This window comes from Temnothorax longispinosus, chromosome 11, assembly GCF_030848805.1.
Source record: "Temnothorax longispinosus isolate EJ_2023e chromosome 11, Tlon_JGU_v1, whole genome shotgun sequence".
Taxonomy (NCBI): domain Eukaryota; kingdom Metazoa; phylum Arthropoda; class Insecta; order Hymenoptera; family Formicidae; genus Temnothorax; species Temnothorax longispinosus.
Genome location: NC_092368.1, coordinates 1209432 through 1235805, shown reverse-complemented (window position 1 = coordinate 1235805; position 26374 = coordinate 1209432). Strand labels below are relative to the sequence as shown.

The 26374-nt window shown below is 42.3% G+C and overlaps 2 protein-coding genes and 1 long non-coding RNA gene across 12 annotated transcripts; 1 reads left to right on the top strand and 2 right to left on the bottom strand.

Moving 5' to 3' along the window:
• Positions 1-86: 86 nt before the first annotated feature.
• Rhogap15b (RhoGAP_ARAP and RA_ARAPs domain-containing protein RhoGAP15B) lies at positions 87-11087 on the bottom strand. Of its 5 annotated transcripts, none has more exons than XM_071793714.1 (14): positions 10605-11087; positions 10090-10369; positions 7677-8589; positions 6387-7471; positions 5857-6015; positions 4806-4995; positions 4075-4207; positions 3152-3391; positions 2518-2730; positions 1953-2374; positions 1481-1744; positions 933-1135; positions 810-851; positions 87-677 (listed from the first exon to the last, which is right to left on the bottom strand). In XM_071793714.1, the coding sequence occupies exons 3-14, from the start codon at positions 8505-8507 to the stop codon at positions 539-541; spliced, it is 3921 nt and encodes a 1306-aa protein (XP_071649815.1). In that variant the 5' UTR covers positions 8508-8589; positions 10090-10369; positions 10605-11087; the 3' UTR covers positions 87-538. The 5 variants fall into 5 exon arrangements, with proteins under 5 accessions (XP_071649815.1, XP_071649816.1, XP_071649814.1 ...); XM_071793715.1 differs by having other exon boundaries at positions 10927-11085; XM_071793713.1 differs by having other exon boundaries at positions 10090-11087.
• LOC139822138 (uncharacterized) lies at positions 8598-10079 on the top strand. Its single transcript, XR_011734453.1, has 3 exons — positions 8598-8951; positions 9222-9389; positions 9838-10079. It is a non-coding gene; the product is annotated as an uncharacterized lncRNA (long non-coding RNA).
• A 534-nt stretch (positions 11088-11621) lies between the features above and the next one.
• Positions 11622-25781, bottom strand: LOC139822135 (uncharacterized). 6 transcript variants are annotated; one of them, XM_071793723.1, is made up of 8 exons: positions 23446-25553; positions 22840-22870; positions 21189-21533; positions 20770-20916; positions 20457-20611; positions 19976-20263; positions 19535-19775; positions 11622-19167 (listed from the first exon to the last, which is right to left on the bottom strand). In XM_071793723.1, the coding sequence occupies exons 3-8, from the start codon at positions 21531-21533 to the stop codon at positions 18907-18909; spliced, it is 1437 nt and encodes a 478-aa protein (XP_071649824.1). In that variant the 5' UTR covers positions 22840-22870; positions 23446-25553; the 3' UTR covers positions 11622-18906. The 6 variants fall into 6 exon arrangements, with proteins under 6 accessions (XP_071649824.1, XP_071649827.1, XP_071649822.1 ...); XM_071793726.1 differs by lacking the exons at positions 22840-22870; positions 23446-25553 and adding an exon at positions 25623-25781 and having other exon boundaries at positions 19982-20263; XM_071793721.1 differs by lacking the exons at positions 22840-22870; positions 23446-25553 and adding an exon at positions 25623-25772.
• Positions 25782-26374: the final 593 nt, after the last annotated feature.

The following is a 26374-nucleotide window of genomic DNA, read 5'->3' as shown; positions in this document are numbered from 1 at the left end:
AAGCAAGATATTGTTCCAAATTGTCTAAAATATCATAAAAAGATAGATTGAATTATGTATTATATATAAATTATTGACCACACACGTGTGTATGTACATATTTATGTTAAAAATAAATTTGAAAACATTGTATCGCCTATTTCAGCTTTCGTTAATTGTATTTTTCTACAAATGGCATGTTATTCCATAATTCGTCACACATTTATGCGATAATTAGCATTCTTGTCAACTCAATTGTAACAATAGACTTTCACAGCATCATTGATTCGTAACTACGAGGACGTTTCTATTGGCCGCACTAATCAATTTGTAACGGGACAATTCAATTTACATAAGCGCTTGTTAGACGAGATCAGACTTAGGATATTATGCTTAGAAAAAACCTATAAAACTGTAAACTATAAAATATTAAGCTAATCAGTTCTTTTAATTGACACTATGCACGTATTTGTTCAGAGTCTATAACGCGATTTATTTACGAAAGTATCACTTATCAATCACTTTGGAGGCACTAAGTTGCTTAATTGGCTTTAATTGGTCATGGATCCATAAGATTCACCGCGGAAGCTCGGAGATTTAATTGGTACTCCCCGAAGAGCATAGCCGCTAACCATCTGTACTGCTCATCTTTGGACGTGCCTGCCAAAACATTCCCGAAATATGGACTGTCCTTACATCTGAAAGATAATTAAACATCAGTCAATTCTACGAAGGATACAATTAAAAATTTATAAATATATCTCATATTAAATTATAATACACAAATTTATAATAAATTTATTAATGGAGATTATTAGTAATATTTTTACCTTGTTGGTTTCTTGTTCTTCGTGATAAACGTGATAGACCAGCTGCGGAAAGGAAGCACATCCCTTAAGTATTTTTCAAGAAATCTATTAAAATCGTAAAATGTAACTTTATGCTATATTTACCCCATCTGTGGATTGCGTTTAGGCTCGTGTCCCAAGTACCAAATAATATCTTCTATCTTCCACTCATGAAGTTTCATGGAGCACACCTTATCCTTGTAACAACAGAGCTTCGCCTGGCTGAACTCGAAGAGGTAACTCTTCAGGTTCTTCGTCCTGGTGTCCGCAAATTTAAGCTCGCCGGAGATCGTCATAGGCGGCTTTACCTACACAAAGGGGAATAGAGAGTGAGATAGGGGGGAGAGAGAGAGAGAGGGGAAGGAGAAGAAACATAATTAATTTCAATTAGACCATATCCTGTTTTCGCAGCGCATGCGGGACGCGTCTTTCTTTTCGCCTCTGGAATCACGCAATTTGATCCGCATTAAAACTCACGCGCACTTTGTACGGCCTTGAACCCGCTCTGCTCTACTATATAAATTTAGATCGTGGGAACTTATAGGATAATCTTTGCATGTGTGTGTGTGTGTGTGTGTGTGTGTGTGTGTAGAAGCTGTGCTAACAGTAAATTTCACCGTGATACGACATCAAGAGCTTTGTGCGAATTTTACCTGTTTTGTCTTTAGTACACGTACCAGAGGCACGATGTCCTTGTACAATCGGTCTTTCCTGAGGACGAGGACGTTATCCTTCCTGTCATCCGAGTCCCAGTATCCCCATCTTGCCACTGTTTCCAGGACACGTTCGCTGTGATGCAACGGCCGCTCCAACGCGCCGGACAGAGTATATTCTTCTAGACACAGCTCGTGAGACGGCAAGCTGGCTTTCTCGGCGAGTTCCCGGCACACGTCGAACGCAGTCTTCTGAGGTCCGATCTAATTAATTGGTTAGTTAATTAAAAATAAATAAACGAAAGATTGTAGCTAAATTTTAATCGTTAGCAGGAATTCAGAATAACAAATTGTCGATAGTTATTGATTTTGCTTCGCTTTACTCTGTAACGAAAAGATATTGCGCAACGCAGAATGGTTCAGCGCAGCCAACTAGGGAATCTATCACAGAATGCCAGAAAAGGATCCTTACGGTGACGTTCACACACTCTCCATTCTGCGACAAGATGTATATCCAGATCTTGAGATCCCCCGAAGGCGCACCTCGCGGTCCATTGTTGGACACATGATGTTTTTCCAGAATCTCTAGCATCTTCGCTTCCTTGGCCAGGTCAGCCGACGACAATTGATAAAGTTTCGGATACAGTTTGATGAGGTCACCGATGACCTTGATCTCCGCCCGGTTCCACTCTTCGGCGCTATTCTCTCCGGCATGCATCAGAGTCGGACCCCAGATTGCCGAAAGATTTTCGACGGTCATCAGATTCCTGGCGCTCTGCTGACTGAGGCCGTGAAGATGCGCCAGGATCCGGCGGAGCGTCGCCGACGTTATGGGACTCAGGGTGGACAATAGTTTCCGATAAGTCGCCACTCTATTTTCCTCGCTGGTCGATTCTATAAAAAGGGAAATGGATTTTTTAATCTTTTTTGCAACATTAATTCTTCAAAATTATATTCCCTTAATCCCAATATCCTAGAATCTTCACCGCGTCTATTTTATATGAATTTAAGTCTTTTTTGTATGGAACATTTGTTACCTGAGGCGAGGCAAAGTCGGTCGTGTATATTAGAAGGGAACAATGGATCCGGCAAGTCCCGAAGAAATCTTCTAAGAACCGTGGCGACGTCGTGTTCCGTGTACAAATTCCTCGTTATTTGTGTGGTCCATGCATCTCGTCTGAAAGCTTCTAATAGTTTTACTACGGCACTGCTCGATCCGCTACGACGATAAATACCCTCCGTCATCATACCTAAAAGATAAGATTTTGTGAGACATTCAATTACAATCACATAATATCGCGTTTACAGATACTAGAATTTAATGCAACCATAATTCTTTGGAGAAACTTGATTATCATACAGAGTGCTTCACCTAATGTAATTAATTCTAATAATAGCGGTAATGCGAATTTACATTGCGCGCGGTATATCATGCAGGATGTAATTGATGATATAAGAGAAATATTTTTATTATCATGCATTATCACATAAAAGATGCCACATAAAAGAGTAAGTAAAAAGAAAATGTGAAAATTATTTTTTTTTTTATCGTTTCCAGGAAAACTTGAAAACTGAGTAATTAGCGACCGTCAATTACAGAACATTATCGAACACACATATACAATTCTACACGATATTATTTTCGTTCGACGATACAAGATGATGACTCACCATGGGCATAGATGAAGTTGACGCATTTGTCCAAGATGACGGGCACATTGTCCTGCGTAATCTGTTGTTGGTCTAAAGCAGGGCCGCAGTTCGTGGCCGCTTGATAAAGAGCGTGTCGCCAAGCGGTCGCCTCGTGGGTTCCCGACGTGGCAATATGCAGGGCGCCGCTACCCCCGGCATCTGCAACTACCACTGGAACAATTCCGCTTCCGGAGATCGGTCCTTCTTGATCTCGCAACACTGCAATGTCACAATATTGCAATTTCAATAAATACGCTGTTAAAGTTGTACGATAATAATGATAGAATCTTGTTAAGTGGCAATTAAATTTTAAAAAAGACTTTTCACTGATTTCTTTTAAACAAGAATGATTTTTGAATAATCATTCAAAAATTATTTTACTAATATTTAATATTAACGTTATTTTACTAATATTTAATATTAGCGTAACATTAATGTATTAATAGCATTTGTGTAAATCAGAATATATATCTACGGATGTGACTAATTTAGGATGCGTTGCATTTTTAATCAAACAGCTCGTATCGCATATTGAGTCACTGATAAGATGACAACAACCGAATTCGCTTATTACCGCCGCATTAGATCACGTCTTTCGCGTTTCAGCCGTAAGATTAATTTGGGTCACGATAATTTCAACGATCTGTCGAGAAAGATTAAGGCTGAGGCAAGTCATTGATATTGATCACATATGAATGAAATATACCGATAAGGATGTAACAAAAATAAATTGATTTAACAACGTACCATCAATTTATTAAAGTAAAATGAATTTTTCTTTTTATGTATTTTATCTATTTCACGTCAAACTCATGTTTTTATGTTATACACAGTGAGAGTTTATTCTTATATTTGTAACAGCTCGAATTATAACATTTTCAAAGTTTTCAGTTGCGACTTACCGATGCAGCGCGCTTTTCGCAGGTCTACGTGTTCAAAGTTCACGGCAAACGTAGATTCCAAGGATTTCGTGTAAATCAACGTTCTTTCTTGCAAGAGGAGCCAAGCTGGGAACCAGGTACCTGTTACACCTTCCTAAAGGGATACAAAGGATACATTACAACCGTGTGAAAACAACACAGAACATTTCATATTTTTCTGTCGACGACGAAAAAATTCAACAATTCACAGTGGCAATGGAACGCGAAATATTCAGAACGTCTGCGAAACTGTGGAGGAGGAATTTGCATGTCAAAGCATATAGGTTTCCGCTTTCGCAAGCGCGAACGTTTCAGCAGTTGAACACTCAGGATTTTGTGAAATATTTATTAATATTTGTATCTTTAAGTAAATATTATTACAAACTTAAATTATGTTGATATAACTCTGTCTTAAATAATTTCTTAATAATTTTTAATCCGTGGTTAAAAAGAACGCTGATACATTAATGAAAAAATATTAAATTCGACGTACCTTAAAATACGACTGAGGTAGGCTTGCAAATTTATAATAATAGATTAATATAAAATTGTAAAGCACATAATAAATGCGAAAGCGATCAACTCTTAATCATTAATTGCGCATAGAAATTTTTGTACGCTATTTTAATTACATTTATCATTTTATTAATTTGTTGCTCTTCTGTTCAAAGGCATTGATTTTATTATTACGTTGTTTTTTTTTTAATATATACCTTTAAGTAAGCCCAACCTGCTCTGGTGAATTCGGCGGTGTACTTCGTGGAGAAGGTCGGCGTGGTCGCCTCGAGGATTCTCTGAGCCCAGATTCGTCTTTCGGCGATGCCTTTCGCGTAGAAAATGTGCACGCTCGGTCTGCCCGCGCCGCTAATCGCTATGCAATGCACCGTCTCACCGTCCATGGTCCTGCACACATTTCGAAATTGTCTTCATCAAGTAATCGCGAGTGACCGGCTGACGAGCTAGCTACATATGATGTGCCAATCGTATGATGAGTCAAAGGGAAGTAAAGATATGTAGCGTTAAATACAGATTAGACGCATTGACATACGAGGCGAAGAAAACTGCGCATTTATGAGAATCATGCTGTTGTATCAGGAGCTGACCAGAATTTCTTAGGGAAAGGTTGGTGATGAAAGAGCTGCTCATTTCATATTATATGTATGATACGATATAATTGAAATATGTACAATATTAAACAATTATAAATTATTTTATTTTGCATGATGTATTAAAATATCTCTGTGTAATAATTAAATTATATATTATATATTTTGTATATAATATAAAAATTTAATTATTATCAGATTACATTTGAGAAATGATTCTCTCTCCTTTTCTTCTCGTTTAACAAAGAGGACCTTGAGACTTTTCTTGTAGAGTGAGAGAGCGCGATGAGAGTGAAAGAGAGAGAGAGAGAGCTGTAAGCCTGGGGGAACGTTTGCCCGGCGTTAACACTTGGAGTTGGATCAATGTAAATATATACCAACGAGTGAGTCACTTTATTAATCGAACAATGATACTAGATTCAAATCAAAATTATATTTTCTAACATTCATAGCCGAGATAAAACGTGGGACATCTAGATTATCTTATACAATAAATAGATTTACCGACTTTATCCTTTTTGATAAATTAGATAAAAGTAATCTTGGATAATAATGGAATAAAGCGAATTTTGTGGAAGAATGCGCAAAGAATTGTTTAAAATTGTGAAAATAATTATACAACGTATGTTGCGTTTACGTAGTAAAATAACAGACTCACTTAACATCCTGAAGCAGATGAATACTGTATATTGTCTCTAATTCCACGACCTCTTTCAGCGTAGACATGCTCTTGTCAGCGTAGAACGATAATTTCCGATCGAGCAACACTGTCGCTCTCGGCACGAGGTCCTTGGCCCTCTCGATACCCATTCCAGGCCTCCATAGGAAATAACGACATTTCTAATTAATACTCCAATCAATGCGGTCGCTCAGTTTAAACGATAAATTATTCAAACGTTAAAATTAATCGCAGTCGGTTATTAAAAGGAGTCTTTGAAATCTCTTTCTTTGATAATTTTTTTTTTAATACGTTTCTCTTAAGCGCTCCTATACATTTTTTTTTATAATAAAACTTTTAAGCAGTGTAATTTTAAATTTGTAAATCGCGAAATTCTTGTTGAATTATTAGAAACAAATTAGTCAACGATTTGACCGTTCGATTTAATTGTTAGTTTTGTAGAAGAAAAGTTTCGGGATTAGAGACTCATGAAATATATTTCTCACGCAAGTTCATATATTGCCTCTTACCTGTACACTAGTCCCCTGTGTGTGACCGGATTGTGCGGAGCATTCACCTTCGGCCTCTCCATTCGTAGCGACCTCGAGCCGGACTCGGCGATGTGCTCGCGAGTCCTGGATAACAGTTTACTACCACTCTTAACGAAACTGATCACATTGGGCTTGATGGCGTGCACCGTGGATTCCTGTCCTAGTTTCTTCAATTTTTGTATCACGCTCACTTTGCGATGATCCTCGGCAAGTTTCGGCGTCCCCGACGAAGGACTGGTAACGCTCTCCTCGTCGTTGTTGGCAAGCGTCGTTGTCGTCGTTGTCACAGTCGTACTCGCATTCGGTTTAGGAAGCGCAGGACCCTTCGTGGAAGGCTTCCTGGGAGGAACAGCGGGTTGCTTCTTGGTCACCAAATGCGCCAGCTTCGGCAAGAGAGCCGGATTTTTGCCCGACGCTTGAACCTTGTCGGGTTGCTCCACACCTTCCGCCACGTCATACTCGTTCTTGGGAAGGGAGTCAAATCTCTTGGGTGGTTCCGGTGGTGTCACATTGATGCCGGGATGCGCCAGGTCCTCGTCATCTTGCTCCTCTTCGGCGCTTTCGCGAAATTCCAGCGTACTGTCGGCGCTGTCGTTGGTAGCCAACAACGTCTCCAGCAGCATCATATCGTTGTTCTCGTAATTGCTATAAACGTTCTCGTCCTCGGATGTCCTCGCGAACGGGTCGAACTCGAAGAGCACGGACTTGCTGCTCTGCAGCCTGGTGTCCGAGGGAATCGCCGTCGGCTGTTGCCGACAATCGACCTTCGGTGGCGACAGGTTCTCATAGAGAGAATTTTGGATGGAAGCCTGGCTCTCGAGGGACGCGCAAGAAGTTCGATCTACCGGCGAGATTTTCTTCTCGAAGGATTTCTCCAAACTCTCCTCTTCTACGCTGGATATCCTGTCCACCTCATCGACATTCTCAGCTCTCGTGCCCGGTGTGGCGTCGTAAAAGGTCCAAGAGTCTGACCTCGACAGCCTTTTGGCAGAGATTTCAGATTTGTCGTGCGATAGGCTTACATTGACGTCGGACAAGTTTAGACTCTGGTCGGAATCGCTAGTCTGTTCGAGGAAGAAAGATTTAAGAACGAAGGATAAGACTTTTTTATTCATTTACCAATCAGATGGAACAATCATCATTTTTTGCAAGCGTCTTAATTTTGCCAGTGCTTAAACGCAAAACCGGTTCTACTTATAATGCCGAGAATAATAGTAATATTCTATTGCAGAATTCCAAAAGGAGAGAAGGCGATTAAAGATATTTTACCTGGTTCCGCGTGGAGCCGAGGACGTTGAAGTCGGGAAAATCCCGCTCGATCTTGTCGGACACCGTGGAACTGAGTGTGTCGTATCGGCCGCTACTTCCCGACGTGACGGACTGCAGCTCGTCGTAGATAGATTCGTCCGGAAGCGGGGGTGGCGGATAAACCGGAGGCGGCGGGCTGTGCCTGCCACCGGTGGACAGATCCTCTTCGTTCTTCATGCTCTTCAGATTGCCGCTCAGAGGGCTGTAAAATGAAATGCTGCTGAAGATGTTGTCGGCCGGCATCGACACGCATCTGTCCTCCTCGACCGGATCTTTATGCTTTTTCTGGACGCCGCCCTGACTGACCACCACGTCGTCCTGGTTCAAGGACGACAGCCGCCGCGTCAACAGATTCTTCACCGACTTCTCCAGCCGAATGCTGGCGTTCCGCGTGCTGGAGATAACGGCGCGTCCCTTCACCGTCATCTTCTCCGAGATCTCGTCCTTCAATTGGCGCGAGCTCGTGCTGAGGCTGCGAAAGAACTCGTGGTTGCCGCGAGTACTATCGTTGGAGGCCGATTTCAAATCACCACTGCTAGTCGACTTCAAATCGTCGCTTTTCTCAGACTGACCGGACTCGCTGGTCGGACTGCTGGAATGAGTCGATGGCAAGGTGGTCGTCGGCAAGAGTCTTCGAGGCGCCGGTATCGGTTTGCTCTCGGTCACTACCGATCGCGGCTTCGGTATCGGCTTCACCTCCATCACGGAGCTTGATTCCTCCACTGCGTAGTAGCGTCCCAGTAAAATAAAATTATGGTATGTTCCGATGTTAACCCATTGATCCTGAGACATATGAGAGTTCCTCTGACTCTTCGCGGCTCGAATTAACGCAAGCTCGAACTGGAAATTTTTTCCCGCAATTTATCAGGGTCACCTAGATATATTTAAAAAAAATATGATAGCAATTAAATTAGTAGTTCAGCCAATAGTATTAGATTCTATACATTTTTACATTTTTTTTCCTCTGCTTCAGAAACTGTAATTTTCGTAAGAGAGGACTTCTCAAATGAAAAGCGCGTTTTTCTGGTGCCATTATTGAAGCTAGTCTCTATTCTAGTCCATTATTCGTTTTCAGAACTAATCAAATTGTTATTTCTCCGCAGTGAACGCGTGACAAAACAAACGAGCGACGCAAACAGAAAGGAAATTATGAATTGTCCCAGGGTGAATCATCGTTCCGAAAGCCGATACCGTCACCCATAGTTTCCGGCTACTATTCCAACCGACTGGTGGCGAGTGAGTACACATCCATCATTCCATATCTGTATCTTAATTCTGAGCCAGACATCGATCATTATCGCATCTTGCTATCACCTTTAGTTGTATTTAAAATAAAGTAAACGCTTAAGCATGTGAAGAATGTTACAAGAATGGATTCTCCAAGCAGCTAAAAATAAATCAAGTCTAAAATTGAGAGTTCCATGTCGCTGACCTTGTTAAACATTATGTTACTTCTTTTTTTCTCTTTCTTTCTCTCTTTTAAATATTACGAATTAACTTTCTCAGGGAAAGAGGAAAAAGGTTGCAGAGAAATATGCGGAACAGTGCTACGCTAAGAAGAATCTATTACGGAATAAAGAAGCGGCATATCTGGCGCGTTTGTTCCAATGAAACTCATGATTCACGATCCACTCACATGATCATCAGACTTACCAGCTTCTCGTCAGATCAACGGTATGAACGATAAGTAACTCCTTATCTTCTAACTGATTCTAACAGATCGAAACTTCCTCGAGATAAGAAAGTACAAATTTAATAGAGAGAGCACTGTTGAAGCAACGAACTACTGATTGAGGTAACAAGCCTTAATGATTACCTAATCCGAAATATCAATAAATCGATAATTTTCCATACATTAAAGAAACTTTTATTTAACGACCAGTTATATGGTGCAAACATTACGATTGTGGGTAACAAAATTATATAATTACGCAAGATAATATTTGTAAATGTGAGTCGGTCTATTTGAGATACATAGCTCATTATGAAACATGTAGAAAGTGTTGCATTGATGTATATATAGTTATCGTATCATGTGAGCTCCACAATGGAGCTCGCAAACGCGTCGCCAACAGTTCGCGCACATTGTCATTAATTTTTCTTATGTCAAAAACACCTGTAGATGCCTCGTCGACGAGAAGTCTAGCTGCGTTTCTGTGCGTACAAATTGATGGAGCTACCTCGACAGAGAATAAAAACAAAAATTGCGGATTCTTCGGGTATGTATGCATCGCGCGCAATTAAAAATTACATATGTGTAAATATATAAATATATATATCCTTTTTTCAGAACGGTACACAATCGAGAATTATCGTGGAGATTACGATTTCCATTGTTGTCCGTTAGCAACAAAACACAGGGTCAAAAACCTACCTCGTCGTTGTCCCACCGTTGTGGTGTACCCGATTGTCCCTTCCTTCTCTCGAATCACACCGCTCCCGTTTTCTCGCAGTGAGTCTCACTATCTAAAATCACAGCATTTCGTTTTTTTCTTCTTCTTCGAACGAGAGTTTCTTTCGAATTAAAGGGGTCCACGTCTGTTTCCCGATCGTTCATCTGTATTCCGTCCACGATGTGGGTCCACTATCTCTTTTCATTAGCACGTGACTCATTCACGCACCCGCGCTCACGTACATAATTATACACACATCATCTGTAATTTTTCACATTTGTATTTATGCAAATTTCACGGATTTACACGAGTGAATCATGGGAGAAGTATGGTAAATTTATAAAACTTGTTATATTAAATAAAAACGAACACCGAATCTCTCCCTTGAAGCTGTAGAAGAACATTCGATAATTAATGCCAGATATTATTTCTATATTGATTATTTTATATTATTTTTAATATAAATCCAAATTTCAGGACAAAAACGAATTTTTACGAGAAAGGGGAGCCTAGTACGTGCTGGTCGAGAGCATTTAACGAGTTAAAGAGACACTTTGCGCGCGCGGCAACGAGCGGAGAAAGACGCGCGCGCGTGCTCCAGGCCACGCACACACACACATGGACGGGGCGCAGACACACGGGCACAATAAGCGAACTGTAGATTTCACAGTTTGTGAGCGCGCAGGCCTTCTCCTTTCTCCTCGTGGAGCTCGACGTTTCGGAGTATATTTTTAGAAATGTTTGAGCCGCGGGATGCTGGGCCGCGTTTCATCAAATGCGGATCAGACTTTTGCGTAGAACTGCCGACGTTTACGTACGTGAAGATAATAAAAATGACGTGAGAAATGATAAGATAAAGGAGGCGGAGCAACGCGTCGTCGTCGTCGTCCACCCGACGGCGCAGCTCGTGCCTATGCACTGACGCGGCTCCGCTTTCCGTCGTCTCCGTTGCCCACCACATCCATCCGCCGTTTGCTCCTCTCGAGGTGCCCTCGGTGGTGGAAAGAGGCCGGAGAAGGGGACCAGGCCAACGCCATCGCAGGCAACAATTGCAACGGCCACCAATGCAACTGCACGTGGAATGTGTTATTCATTTTCTGTCTAAACTTTTTACCAAGCCGTACAACGCAGAATGCGAAAGTCTACTAATTAGCAGAATAGATTATATAGGAGGTCCCATATTCAAATTTAAAATTCCACAGTAAAAATTGTACAGAACAATTATTAACACATTGGATAAAAACAATTACATTTCTTTTTGGTGACACACTATGTGGTCGTTGAAATTTTTGCTACAATTCACACGCGATTCAATATTCAATTTGCCATCCATAATCCCAGATTAATTAGCCTATTTAATAAAGTAAATGCAACTTATAGATCCAGTGTCGCGGTGTTATAAATTATCTCAAATTTAATTGAAGGAAAATGTGACAGCAACTGCATATGCCACGCGAAATGTATAGAAATTAAACAATATGGTGAATAAGGAGAGATATTATTCTACGAAGAATATTTTAATGAAACCTTTATTAAGACTTTTATCATGCCAAAGACAAATGACGACTTTGGCTATACAAACAGGTAAACGTTTTCCCGGCGAGAGTCCTCCATGCAGGTGCAAACTATACAATATATTGTTATAAAATTTTATAGATTAAGATTAAAAAAAAAACAACAAAATTGCATACATGGATCTGATGTCACAGAACAGAATACAGAAAGAAAATACTTATTTATGTGTTTGCTTAAAGTTAAATAATATTTTTACTTATAAAAATATAATTTCTATTTTTTAAACGACAGCTTATTTTGAGCGATAACTATGCGAGTATCACTTTCATTCGTTGATTTTATTAAACTAATTATATTAATTAATAAGATTTTAGGATAATATATTTGAACGGAGCACTCATCAGTTGCACCTGCACCTATCGAGCGACTTGCCTGGGTATCTCTACTATCTTAAATCACAATGGTGACGACAAGTTTAACTATTTATTCGTTAATTAGTTCCTTAAGATTGATCGTTACATATAAGCAGGTACACCCGCACGCACGCACACGCGCTTCAGCCAGCCGTATACATAAAAACGCGTGACGAAACGATTCGATGATTGCCGATGATCCCTTGGCGAATACTCAAGGACGGGATACAATGTTACATCACGGATTTAAAAATATAGTAATTAGCAAAATAGTCGATGGAACTTGGAATGGTAATTGTAACAGACAATAGGACGTTTCTATTAATTTTAAATGTAAAAATTACCTTTGCCATGGAACGATTAAAAAGAGGAATAAAAAATTAGGATAATTACATGGAGAGAGAGAAAATTAACATAACTTTACCAAATTAATGATATTTGAGATGACTTTTGAGATCATCATCATTCACTATCGAGAATCACACGAGGAAATTATATTCCCGCGGAGCGACTCGCTTTTATTATATAATTCCCCTTATCGTCATAAGATTAATTTACCGCGATCGATTCGATCGAGTCGGTCGCGCAAACCCGTAAAGAGTATACCTATACGTTTTCGACGTGACGCCGAATACTTAGGCCATAAAATCGTAAAAAAATATTCAAGCGCGAGTTCGTAGGCGAGTATCTGGTGTAGATGTGCCTTGCCTTCTTTTTTCTTTTCAAGGGTTTGAGGCAAAAATTGGAACGCGCGTTTACTTTCGTATACTTTGCAGAAAAGAGTGAGATCGCTCGCGGTAGTCTCGAGGAGTCGAAATCGCGAGTGCGTGCGTTGCGTAGCGGCTGCGTAGTATTTTTTTTCGTTTTTATAAAGAGGAACGATCGACGGAATATCTACTATTATGTTGGAACACAGAGAGACAATCGTTAAACAATGCGACCAGCCCTCAGCCGATAACGCAATTTTTTGGGCGCAAAATTTTTACGACGGAAATTAACAAACGCGCGTAATCTGTTTCTACATTTATACGTATATTTTTGGAATGCCTATGGACGATCAAATTACATCATCGTAATTAAGTAATTTTTAATTGAGCAATTATTCCTCGCTTATTTTGTAATATGAGACGATTGGTCCGTGTACAACAAAAACACATTGTTTGTAATTTGACATACTTTTGCACTCTTAATTGAGACAGAGAGACAATAGAAACAAAACGTTTTGCGAAATTTATCGGGTAAGGGCTGAGATAAACGATTCAATCTCCTCTCTTCGCTTTTATCCAAATTAATAATAGCTTTATGACACCCCGTACCAATCTATTTTGCAAATAAAAAAATATTTGGTTTCTCTACTAAAAACCCTAATTATATTAACAAATATATGTGTATTTGTGGAGAAAATAATGGCAAATTGTTTAAGTTATCAAATTCATGAAATATATAGGTTTCAACTCTGTAATATTCGTATTACAGAGATCATACACAGTCTTACAATTAGCATAGGCGAAGTGTATCGAATTAAAAATTAATATTATTATGTATATTGCAATAAGATGATTTTAATAATTAATCCGGTCACGTGGCGACGGATACGAGGCATCGTGAATCTGCCATGTAATTCCGAAATCGTCAAACTACAATAATAGTTCTTCGAAATCGTTTACGACTGCAACATGTGATTCGAGAGCAGTAGGATAAAGAGACAGAGAGAGTGAGATAGAGAGAAAGACAATGACATAGAAAGTTTAAGAGATTAATCCGAGGAAAAAATCTTTTAGGCACACTCACACACATACACGTACATTTATATAATTATATATTTGTGTATATATTATGCGTAGAGCGCAAGAGTCTTTATTTTTTGGCAAGCAAGACGCGGCTTCGCACTTTTATTCGAATTCCTGTCGGAATCGAGGGTGACGTGATTCGTTCATTTTTTTAATTCTTTGCGCTTGAGCGTTGTTTGCGGAAGAGCAAGACTAACTAAAGATATGTAAATGAAGGCAATGAATTGAGGATATAAGACAAACTGGCATATATAACGGGAAAAACATCGAATAATATAAATTTACTGCTTATATGAGACATTTTTTCTTGGCTTAGAATAATTATTAATATTGTTCTCCGTTTATTACAGAATATCGTTCACGCTCTCAGTTATTCCTGAAACGTAACGATAAAATTTGGGCGTGAGAAGTTATGATATTAAAAAGGGCCGAGTTAGCGCAAAGAATTAATTTATAAAAAATTACACATCTATTTTCGCATTAATTTCGATCAGATTTCGACAGATGTCGATTTTCTAATCGCTTTGTACTCGCTCAGCCGATCAATATCTTGCAGAAAAAATCGTCGTAGTGCGAATATTCAGATCACCCTCGTAACGCCACCATCGTTCAGTATACGGACTCTTAAAATTGCTTATTTTTTTCTTCGTACGTTTTCGCGCAGTGTTAGTTAATTATAATGTAATCGTTATGTCATAATTTAATAGCAAATATATTATCACATTTAGATTGTATTAATTTTTAAGACGACCGGCCGGACGTTCCTCGACGAATTTTTCGTCGCCTCGCGACTTTCGTACCGAATAAGAAAGCCTATTAATGCCCAATTATTTTACGATTTTTTTCTATAATAGGAATAATGCAATAACTATGGTCATTTACAAATACAAATGAAAATCTTGCGATGTGGAATGTTTTACTTTCAATAAATGCTGCCCAGTTCTCCAACCAACCGCGATGTTATCCAAAGGTCAATATCTTTGCATTGAAACACTTGACCCTCATTCTTTATCCTCTCGACGTCGTTGATAAGATCTCGCGATGGCATAAATAACTGAGTTGCTCTGTTTCGCAGATTCCAACAATGAGCAGTTAAGAGAGCACTTCAATTCGCACTTAAGGGAGCACAAGCGACGACACTCGTCGTAGACACGTCCGGTACGGTATGTTAGATTTAAATCTAAGAAACATTAATATAGAATATATTATCGTGTAGTTTATATAAGGTATACGTTAAGACACTTACTGCTACAGCAAAAATTCAACAGTTAAAAGATTGTAACAACTAGTTTATGCTCGCAACGAACGCGGAAGCGGACGATCAGACTGAAATCCTTCTGCGTTTGCGGACTTTTGCGAGACTCGCAATCTTCGCTGAATCTTTGAGACCTCTAAAAAAAAAGGCCAAAGGAGGATTTCTTAAAAAAAAGTTCTAAAATAATAACGCAACTAAAACTTCGAAATTATATTTCTATTTAATTAAAAAATTACGCCTGCATTATACTTATTAAACGTTTAAATATACTTACAATTAGTTATATCTTAAGTTTTGCGATAAAAGTGCTTTTAGTGCCTAAGGTATTTTTCCTCTTTCTTTCTTCGTAGGTCAGTCAATTAAACAAAAGAGGCCAAAGATTCGGTCTGGGATGTAAGGAGCCGAGTCGCGCAATTTTCCGCTAACGAAGAAATCTGGTCGCACGTTTCACATCCGCAGCAGCTTACACCCCTCGCGTATCTTCCTTCCGTAGAACATCGTTCATCCCTCTTATCAGGGGTCACTTTGGCACGCATTTATTTTCTTTTCTTTTTGTTCGTATAATGTTCGGCACGGCGCCGCTGCTTATCAGTTATGAGCTCGTAATTATAATAATGCGAATAAATCTCGGGCAGCACCTGAGATTGATCGCTCGGACGATACGATAAAATGAGGTGTTCTCGTTAGGCGCTCATCTTGGAAAACTACGTTTTCGCAAACTATGAGAAACGCCAGAAAACGTGTCGGCCGCACTGAAATTTCCCACGGACTTTTCGCAAGTCTCTCGTCTCTTCGGAACTTTTCCTTTATCTCTATTACATATATAGATTCTTCGTGACAGTTTTCCTGACGTACGACGTACGGAACGCTTTACTCGAGTTGTGCTATGACTTTTGACCGAAATAAAAGATAAACGATTACTCCAAGTAAATACTAACGGCGGACGGAGCCAGTCGCGCTAATTGCGGACGTGTAATTAACTTCTGAAACCTCCTTCGTGTCATGGATAATCATTGTAAATTATGCGCGTCGTGACGCGCACCGATAAAACTATTTCGTGATATAAATATTCTGAACGTGCTAACGCGTACGGCATATCTTGGAAACGACTTGTAGATATGCGCGGACGAGAAATGGAAAAAAGCAAGTCGCCCTCTTCAGTCGAGACAGCTTTGTGTAAAATCATGTATATAAAAAGTCGCATTGAGAAACCCGTTGCACCGTAAATGCGTTTCTTTACGAATACAAAATATACCGATGTATATATCAAAAGCAAAATAGCACGTATACCAGCATGTATAACTCATGATTTTCGTTCGGCATAGTCGAGTGAATTATAGCGCACACCCGGTATATGTTAAACCATCTGCTTTCGGATGAACGGGCCTACATCGTTATGTAAATCCGGAATAAACGGTTTCTTTTTTTTTACCAACTTCCACGCATAATCGTAATCATCTTGGCTACTATAGTAGTCATCCGTATACCTAAAAGATAAAATATAATTTAATATTTAATATATATATAATTATGTAATATAATTAATTAAAATCTAAATCACATTCGCTCGTAATTACGGCTTATTTCAAAATTTATGCTACTTGGCACGGAATGATCTACGTTACTCGCGATACTTCTAGCGAAGATAACACCGTCAATGCGAACATGTAATGAGCCGGAAAAATTCAGTCGCTAAATGTACAAGTGATAATGATAAGTTTAGAGTTCGAAGAAAAAAAACTCACTTTAACGTTCGACATATGCAACGCGTTCGAATATAAAGCGTCAAAATGTGCCGGAGGAGTGAAACCTTATGCCGTGCAGCTTCGGCTTCGCATCATCGTATACCTTGTAGTTTAGCATAGTATTGTATAGTAATGGCTATAGCGTCTATATAGTAGAACGATACTCTTTCGCGAGAAATGTCATTCTCGGCGAGACGACGGATCATCGTTGCCGTGTCATGGTGTGCACGAAATCCTCTCGTGCTACTTGACGTGAGACGCCGTTTCAAAATCGTTTATCGACTACAACGTATTTGTATGATACATTAAAAATTGACACATATTTCCGACAATTGCAATCGATCTCGTTCGCTTTCTCCCCCTCGCACGAGCAAGCGATCGATCGTCGGGGATGATTTTGGATCCTAAAGAGAGAAACGTACGCGAGACACTTGTATCGGTAGCGAACGGGTGCGTCCAACGAGCTTAAATTTTGCAGATGACAATTATGCTCTTTTCTTTCAAAAATGTGCTATACGTTGTATAGAGCGAACAGAGTTTTAGTATAATTTAAAGACGTATGATGTAAAAGGAGTATAATGATATAAGAGTTCTATGGAGATGTTTTGAAACATCATCGTCTGCAAAACAAAACGCGTTAGGCTTCATCTCGTTATACGCTCTATATCTGTCATTATAATTTACTTGCGTAATCATAATAGTGCATCGTTTTGGTATTGTTAATCGTAAATAGTGCTAACGTAAATGGTAACGGCAACTCAGGCAACGATAACAATGTGTTCGTGTTAACAAGTACTTAACAATTATATTTATAGCATGGTGATTCGTGCAGCGCGAGCGAACTATATACTAGACACGTAACGTTAAAACGAATCTTCGTAAAATAGCACCTTTCCATCCCGGTTGGGCTCCTCGCGACATGTCGTGTCGTGACTCGGTGCTTTTATTGATCTCATTAACCATTGGCCTGATTCGATCGAGTCTCGTGCATCCGCCTCGATATACATGCGAGTATTGCGAGCTCTTGCTCAAATCTGTTGAAGAGCATAAATGTATTGATCGTTGTTTGTCTCTATATGATGCTAAAAATAAAATTTTCATTTCGGAATTGAATACCGATCATAAAATCAAAGCAGGCAAAACAAAAAATAAAATCGAGATTAAAATAAATAAAAATAAATAAAAATAAAAACTACAGCAAATTCGAAAAATATTAAGAATGAAATTAAACTTAAAGATGTAGACGCTAATAATTAATTAACGATCCAATAGTTAATGGGAAACAATAAAGCATCGTAAACATTTAGCACGAGAATCCCCGGAACAGTATAGAGTTGCAGTCTTAAACTTTGCTGAAACTTGTAATTTCTTTTCACTTTTTTTTTTAGTCACGGCGGTCAGTGCGGGAAGAGCGTAAAAGATGGACGTCACGTCGCGCCGTGAATTCGTTTCTACTTTCAGTCTTTCTCCGTGATCCAATCAATCTACGATTCTAGCACCATTTTGCAGCTTTCTCCCGTTCGTCATCGATCGATGCGAACGGGCTGTCTACCGACCGTCATCGAATCGGCTACATAATGTAACACTTGGACGTTTACATAGCTAATACAAGATCTCGTTAGAATTCAAAGGTTACATTAAATTATCGACGTTCGCATGCAATAATCTATACGTTTCCTAACGTCTAAAAGGGGAAGCCTTGCCGATGCTGATTTGGAAAACAATCCGTTTTTCTTGGATTGGAAAACAGTTTTTCTTTCGACTTCATTTCTCTATTCATGTCAATTTCGTAAATTATCTTAACTCTCTGCTTCTAGTTTACCTCTTAAATTGCTTTTTTTTTCGTAAAATTATAAATAATTCTTAATTTTTCTCGGATTTAATTTTCACCTCATCGCGATTCTCCTTCGTTTGTCCGCCAAGTTCAGCACTTGTACAAGCCTTCCTGTAAATTCTAATATATCTAGATCGCAGTATTGACAAAATGAGGACGTATAAAGGACAGGCGAGTCCCAGATTTCTTTTCCCGCAAGTCTCTCAGGGCCGTTGCTCTTCTCTTCGTTCTTCGGGGGCGTTTTCGCTAGTTGGTCACGTCCGGATTTGAGGACGGCGAGGATGCCGGGCTCTGTACCAGGTCGACATCGGTGGTATCCCTCGAGGAGGCCAACAGCGAGGGAGTTATTAACATGCCACGCGGACTGAAGGTGTCGCAATAGAGATTCTCCTTTTTATGTACTCGTCGTACGTGGCTGCGTAGATTGTCACGACGTGCGCTTCGGTAAGCGCAGTGCGGGCACAGATGCGGCTTCTCGCCCGTGTGCATACGACGATGTTGTATTAGCTGTAAAAGTTCCAAGATATAATTAACATAGTCAATCCTTAATTTTTGCTTTCTTGTATATATCGCTCATTTGCTACAACAATGACATAACTCAAAAATTGTCACTTTTTGATAACTGTTTGCAAAAGGAGAGTAAAAATTCAATACACAGAATGAAGAGCTAATATATAGCTAGATATTTTTGTTCTTCTACAAATCAGTTATTGCATCAAAATCGCGTTTAAAAGTATAATTTTAATGATTCAAAACATTCAAACTTATTTTTTGGAAAATTTTGTTTTCTGAGTTATGTCATTGTTGTAGCAAATGAGCGTTATGTATGTATAATTAACACCTCTGTGGCAAAAACAAGTAATATTTCAAGTACCTTTTTCAGTTGCACTGTGCGGAAGATGCAGATATCGCAGCAAAAGTACCGGTCATCGCGATGCCTTCGCATATGCCTGCTGAGATCGACCTCGGACGATCGGTCGGCACCGCAGACGGCGCAACTCACCCTAGTCTCCGGCGCGGTGCCTCTCGCGTGCGCTCGCAGATGTCTTTGAAATGCCTTCTCGATCGTGCATGCGTACGAGCATAGCGAGCACCGATATTCCTCCCTCTCGTACCTGAGAACATTGCGAAATGGTAGTTGAAAGAATGCAATAATATTTTCCCCCAAAAAAGAGATACATTTCTTTCTTTTATTCCATTCATTCCATATCTAATAAGAGTTTTATTCCGTAATAAGAATAAAAGATTCGAAAGGATCTCTTTTTCGATAAAACACAGATTAGATGTAGTTAGTTATGTAAAATTGTTCGAGTACCTATACCTGACGCGTTGCAAGGCCAGCGAGCGTTTCTTCCCCGTAGGCGTCATTCCCTGGGCCACATGCGCCGCCACGTGGGTCTCCATCTCGCACCTGCTGCTCGTCGTGAAGTCACAGCCCGTGGACGGACACCTCTTGGTCTCCCCAGTCTCCGTGCCGGACAGAGCGGGATGACAATCGGCTATGTGCTTTCTCAGAGCCGGTCTCGTCGGTGCCACCACATCGCAGGAGCCGCACGAGTAGCCGCGATGAACGCTGCTCACGTTCGGACTGCTGCCTCTCGATCTTAAACCACGTAATATTATTGTCACCAACTAATGTAATAATAACAATGTAATGTCCCACAACTTTGCGATCTTAATTTCAATAGCAAATTTTATGAACTTGAAGTTAAGTCCTTCTTAAGGTAAAATGATCTTTAAGAAAAACAAAGTATAATTGTGGCTTGACTATGATCAATTCTATTCATTCTACGTACTTTTCAGTGTAGGATGAGTGCTCGCTCTCGGAATCACTGTCGGAGGGAATATTGGGAACTTCCGTCGCTTCTAATGCCGCAGTGGCGGCAGACAGTCTGCCCAGCATCGCTGTGTAAGCACCCAGTACCCAGCCGTTCAGAACAGGAGTTCCTTCCTGAATATTAGTGGTAAAATATTAATAATATAATGCCGACACACACAAAGTCGGTGTATGACTGATTATGTTACAAAAATCGAAGAATCGGTTTCAGATTCGAATGTGCCAAGCAATTAAATGTTCATGCATCGGATAACATAGTTTCGCGGACCGACCTTGTCGAGGGCCAAGCATGCCATCGGATCGGGAAGCTTCGCGATTGATAGATTGTTGTTTGCCGATCGATGTGAACTGTTGGTGCTACCGGTATCGCTCTCGTCACCGGCATCTTCGTTGTCATTGCTTTCGTTTGGCACGCAAGTCTAATCGGTACATGCAAAAAAACATATCCTGTGGCCCTGTGCTTGTATTACAATTAAAAATGTTAGACATGAGTTTACATGAAAACTGATACAACTTAAATTTCAGGCTTCCATTTCTCACCAGAGATCTCACAGCTTTATTCAAAACTATTTGCCAATTTTTATTTAATTTGAAAAAATTTTCAATTATAAATTTGTTTATATATTAGTATTTCTTTTTTGTTCCAATTGGCTCAATATCGTGCCGTATAATAATGAGACAATTGTCTTACCTGGTTTTCATTTTGATCGGCCTTTTCGATGTTACCTTCGTTGTCGTCGCGCTGCGGAGGGTCTTCATCTTCGCCGTTCGTGCTCTTCTCCGCGTCCTCGGCGTCCTCGGCATTGATGGACGCGATCGAGGCTGGTTTCGTGACCAGCTCCATCGGGACATAGGGTGGCCCCGCCGCCGTCAGCGGCAGCGGCAGCATGTCGGGCCGGTGCAGGGCGCTCAGGGCGAACGCGGCCCTTGGCAGGATCTGCGTCGCGCCGGAAGGCAGAATCGGATGCCTTCGGGCGAGACGCGGGTCACCCCAAAGTTCACCCGCGACGTGAAGACTCCAGATCCCATATTCCATCTGGAACGTTACGATTGCCCGTTGATAGGATCCGTGGGATCGGTTCGTAGGATATAATCTATATGTTGTATCTGTTTTACAGTGAATAAAAAAAGTATTCGCACACAAACACGTACACGTTGGCTTTGAAATTAATATGATGTAAAAAAAGTGTTACACGTAAAAAAAGCGTGTTTTCCGATAAAAACCATTGTCCAGCGATATCTTTCTTTCGGATGGAATAATTTCCAAGAGATATAGGAGACGTGCAAATAAACTATTTTTATTCACTATACATTTTGTATCGGTGGAATTGATCGTGGATTCGAGAGTTCACGATTAAATTGGGACAAGCCAATTTTTTTTTGTTCGTTTTTTTAAGATATAATTTCACGTGTGAAGTAAAACTGATAAAACTCAGTTTCAGAAATCGTCCCAGTATTTGGTATATTTCCGAGGTATCGGTATATTATTGGACTGTCATTGAGATTACGTGCGGAGAAGTTGAATATAAAATTAGAAATATACTCTGAACCTAATAAAGATTGAATCGCTTGGAAACAGTGCTCGAGTGCCTCATTATGTTTGTATGGACTGCACGGTATAAAAAGGGTGAAGGGTAGGGAGCGAGAAGAGAGAGAGATTAGTGGTGGCCCTCGAATCAATACTTACGTGCAATTTTCAAGCGTGCCGAGTATTTGTTATCTATATATAAAATCGTTATCTACATGCGCTTTCTATATCGAGCTGCATTTAATTAAATCGTTAAGAAATATTTAAACGTATGTATCAAATCTATTTGTAAATAATGCACGATGCTCATTTTTTGTCGATTATGTTTCTCCAAGCAATTTCGTAATTATTTTATAGTTATTTTTCCGAGGGATCTCGTTGGGCGAAGACATTTTCAGAAGCACGTCAAGAGGCAATAGACCATCGGGGGTCGGGGGTAAGTAATTCGATCTCGAGTAATTCGAGTTACGAGGTCAAACGTCTCGAAGCGTGCTCGAAGCGGGGATAACGATGCGGAAGAAAGTGTCACGCGACATGAAAGATTATCTCCCTAAAATTCTCTCTTCCTCCTTCATTTCCCTCTCTTAGCACTCTTCTGAAAACTCTCGAACGCGAATTATGCGCGTTTCGTACATCGACTTTTGCTCGTCCCAAGATATTTCATATCGCGATGCCCCATTATCACTCTCGCAAAGTTGTTTCCACGCGGATCTATACCGCTCGAGTCGTCAGAATAGCTCAACTTTCGATCTGTATCTCCTCAAATGTGAGAGACTCGCGGATGTTCTCCTCCTCGTCTCGTGGATCATTTTACCTTCGCACCAGTCGTCGTAAGCCACGTCTTCCTGATAGAACGAGAACAAAGATGAAGCTTAAAGAGATATATTTGTAACCTATATAAACACAAGATCGGGAGATCACGCGAAACAAGCGAAGCATTCGACGTTACGAATTGTCCTAAGAGGAACGTTCTCGTCTCCCTCCAGTTTCAATAGACAAATGAATATCTAGCTCCGTCCACGTGCGTTCACCCAGATACTCGGTGACCGGGATCACCCCTCTCCGGATCAGATCGAGGTATTCGATTCTGGCGGAAAATCAACTGTCCCTATTTCGTTCTGCGAGCTACCTTTACTGATCCGTTAATTAATTTTCTCTAAATTTAAATCTTTTTACGTGGCATTCGAAGATCAACAGATAAAGTATGCAGATTCCGTTAATATCGTTTCTCAAAGTTGTTCAAGAAATGAAGAAGAGCCGGGTTTTCGTGGACTGTGGGGAGATCGGCGAAAAGATATCGCGTCTCAAACGACAGGAGGTGAGTCAGGTGAGACGGTCGGGCGAATAAATCGCAAGAATATCGAGGAAATTCCCCCTTCTCTTGGAGCGGGGAAGGGGGGGCGCCCCTATGGTGGCCTACCGCAACAATTCGGGCCGATCGTCATTACGCCGGAATCATCCCCCGCCAGTGCTCTCCCTCTCGTCCACCGCAAGGCCGGGCCACCGCCGATCTCCACCTTACCGATCGAATGAAGGTTCACGCGCGTAGCAGCAGCTTAGCACCGCCTCCCACGCTACACACATGACGATTACGTCGACGACGTCGATGCCGAAAAAGACCGAGGAGATGAAGACGAAGAGATGATGATAACGATGTCAGATAACGCGAAGAGAAAAAAAACGTGGCGTCGCCGCGATCCGCGAGTACCGGAGCGGTGAAGAAAACGGGTGTACCGGGTCCCGGATACGTGTCGCTGTAGAGCGAACGAACTCGCGAGATTCCTGACCATTGGACCGACCCTCGTGCATGCATACTTTAGCATAACGTTCTCTATACAATATCCAGAAAGAGGGAAAGAGATACGGGGGGACGGGGGGCTAGGGGGAGGGGCACCGCCGAGGGGAGGAGGACGTTCCTCCTCGTTGTCCCCCGCCGGCGGCGTTCGCCCCTTTCTCTCGCTCTCCCTCTTGCGCGCGCGTGCCCTCTCCCTCGCATCGCGCGCCGGGGGCCTCAGCAGTCGTCCTACCCCTCGCGCTGACCCCTTCCCCCTTCGCCCCGCCGCCATCGCTGCCACGAATCGATTTGTTATTGTTTTTGTGTCTGCGGTCGTCGCGGCGGATGGAGTGAGCGGGGTTATATCGAGGAGTGGATGGGAGGGTGGTAAGTGGGGTGGGGTTGCCGGTGCCGGTGGTGCTGCTGCTGCTGCTGTTGCTGCTGCTGCTGGTGGTGGTAGTAGTGGTGGTGGTGGTCGCGCTCGAGCTTCGAAGCCTCGGCTTCGGTTTTCGGGCCGGCAGAGAGGCGACCAGGGTGAATAAGCTGCTGCTGCTGCTGCTGCCGCTGCCGGGGAAGGGCGGAAAAGGGAGGCAGGAGAGAATCGCAAGGGAACGCGAAGGGAGAAAGAGAGAGAGAGAAAGAAACAGAAAAGGGATAGATATCGCGCGATTCTGATCAGTGGCGTAGCCAACGTGGGACGAGGAAAAACCGAAAAATTACTCCGCGATCTCCGTCGGACGTGGAATCGCGCCCCCCGAAACTCGCTTCCGCCCCCCTTAATTGCCTTCCGCGGAAAACCGTCGCTCGGCCGGAACGACGAAAGGGCGACGCTCGTCGAGTGTGTCGTGACTCTTACGAGGAATTGGAGATTGACCGCGAAAAAAGGGCCGAGATCACGCCATTGGCATAGCCGCTGAAAAGAGCGAGATGAAACGAGAGAGGGCCGAGGATGGAAGCTGGCACAATGAGGTGGAGGAAACGAGCGAGGGTGGCTGCGGAAGAAGGGAGAAAATCCCTGCGAGGGCAAGGGCGAGGAGGGAAATGGAAATATGAAAGGGGGGGAAGGGGGACGATCGCACAGGTTAAACCGAGAGGGGACATTGCGCGAGGATAGTCACAGGAGGGGGAGGAGCGGCGCGGATCGGATTGCGTTCGCGGGTTGCATCGGGGGAGGGTGGCGACAGAGATAGTTGGAGAAAGAGCGAGAGGGAAGCGGGAGGACGAAGGGGAAAAAGGGGACGACAGAGACAGGGACCGAGAGGGTGGGAACGAGATAGCGGGGGTAAGGGGAGGGTCACGTCGGCATCGGCTTGACAGGTGACAACCGATCGGACCACTGACGTCACGGATCACTCGGTCGAGCGCGCGCGCACGCACGCACGTAGCACGCACAGACGGTTGCACGCGAATATCCGCGTTCTACGCGGACGTGGCGTAAAAAGTCGGCAGCCGCGACGACTCGCACTCGCGTACACCACTGTGCACCATTCGACACACGTCACGTTCGACATGTCGCGGCGCGTGAAAGAGAGAAAAAAATAAACGGGGTGATCTCGCGTCTTCAGCGGGGAGACGGCCAGAGAGCCGCGAGGCGAGGGAAGGACGACGAGATCGGCGGACGGCGTAAACGAGGGAAGAAGGCGGGAATGAGAGCGCGAGGCTCCATCCGTTCAGAACGGATGGAGCAGGGAGAGAAAGAGAGGACTTTCGGACGCGGGTGACCGCGTGTGGGATCGCGAGGGCGATTTTTCGCGCGGCGCGACTTCCACCCGCCACCGAGTAACCGCGACGTACAACTTTGATATTTTTTTTGGATATTTTACCGGGTGTTAACGCCGGCCGATGGTCCCCGCGCGCGGCGCCTCTCTATCTGGTTACCATTACACTCGGATGTATGAAATGCGCCACGGGCATACAACCATCCCCCCACAATAGCCCTATTTATGATTGGGCAAAATTGCTTTCCATGCGCAGAATAAAATCTCGCGCGCGGGTCCAGGAAAAATCCGCGGGGCGCCGCGACGGGAGGCCGCGCCGCTCCTCGTCGCGGTCGCGCGTCCGTCGCGTTTCCCCGACGACGTGCGTCGCGTCCGGGGGAAACGCGAGCGGATCGTCGCACACGGCGACGCGACGCGCCCGCGTGTCGGCGTGCGGCGCGTTTCCATTTTCCGTCTCAATTTTTCTCCGCGATTCCCACGGGCGGGCCGATAAATTCGCGGAGAAATTAAACGCGGTCCGCCGCGGCCGCGCGCACGCGCGGCGCCGCGATGGCCGCTCGCCTCGGCCAATCGCCGTCGGCCGTGAGAAGTGGTTCCGGGAAACGCCGCGACGAACCTCAGCGCGACGCGTCAATGATCGGGAGTAGGGTTAGAACGCGATGTTTTCGTGTTCCGACTTCCGTGTAATTTCACGAAATTCCAGGTTTCTGCCCTCGTTCATTCGTCTCGTCTGTGCTTTTCTGTGTTTATTTCCTAATCTCCAAATCTATAAGTCTTTTATCTTGTGGGATTGTATCGTAATATAATATTCCATAAGGTTATGATCGTATCGCGTACCATTTAATTATTATAAATAT

Excerpts from the sequence above, each read along its gene's own strand:
- LOC139822135 (XM_071793721.1), bottom strand. The coding sequence starts at position 21,533 with ATGGAATATGGGATCTGGAGTCTTCACGTCGCGGGTGAACTTTGGGGT. Across the intron at positions 20,264-20,456 it reads CACTCATCCTACACTGAAAA|ATCGAGAGGCAGCAGTCCGA; the intron begins GTACGTAGAATG and ends ACGTGGTTTAAG. Across the intron at positions 19,776-19,975 it reads TTGCAACGCGTCAGGTATAG|GTACGAGAGGGAGGAATATC; the intron begins GTACTCGAACAA and ends CAATGTTCTCAG.
- Rhogap15b (XM_071793713.1), bottom strand. The coding sequence starts at position 8,507 with ATGTCTCAGGATCAATGGGTTAACATCGGAACATACCATAATTTTATT. Across the intron at positions 2,375-2,517 it reads CCGACTTTGCCTCGCCTCAG|AATCGACCAGCGAGGAAAAT; the intron begins GTAACAAATGTT and ends CCCTTTTTATAG. Across the intron at positions 678-809 it reads AAGAACAAGAAACCAACAAG|ATGTAAGGACAGTCCATATT; the intron begins GTAAAAATATTA and ends ATTATCTTTCAG.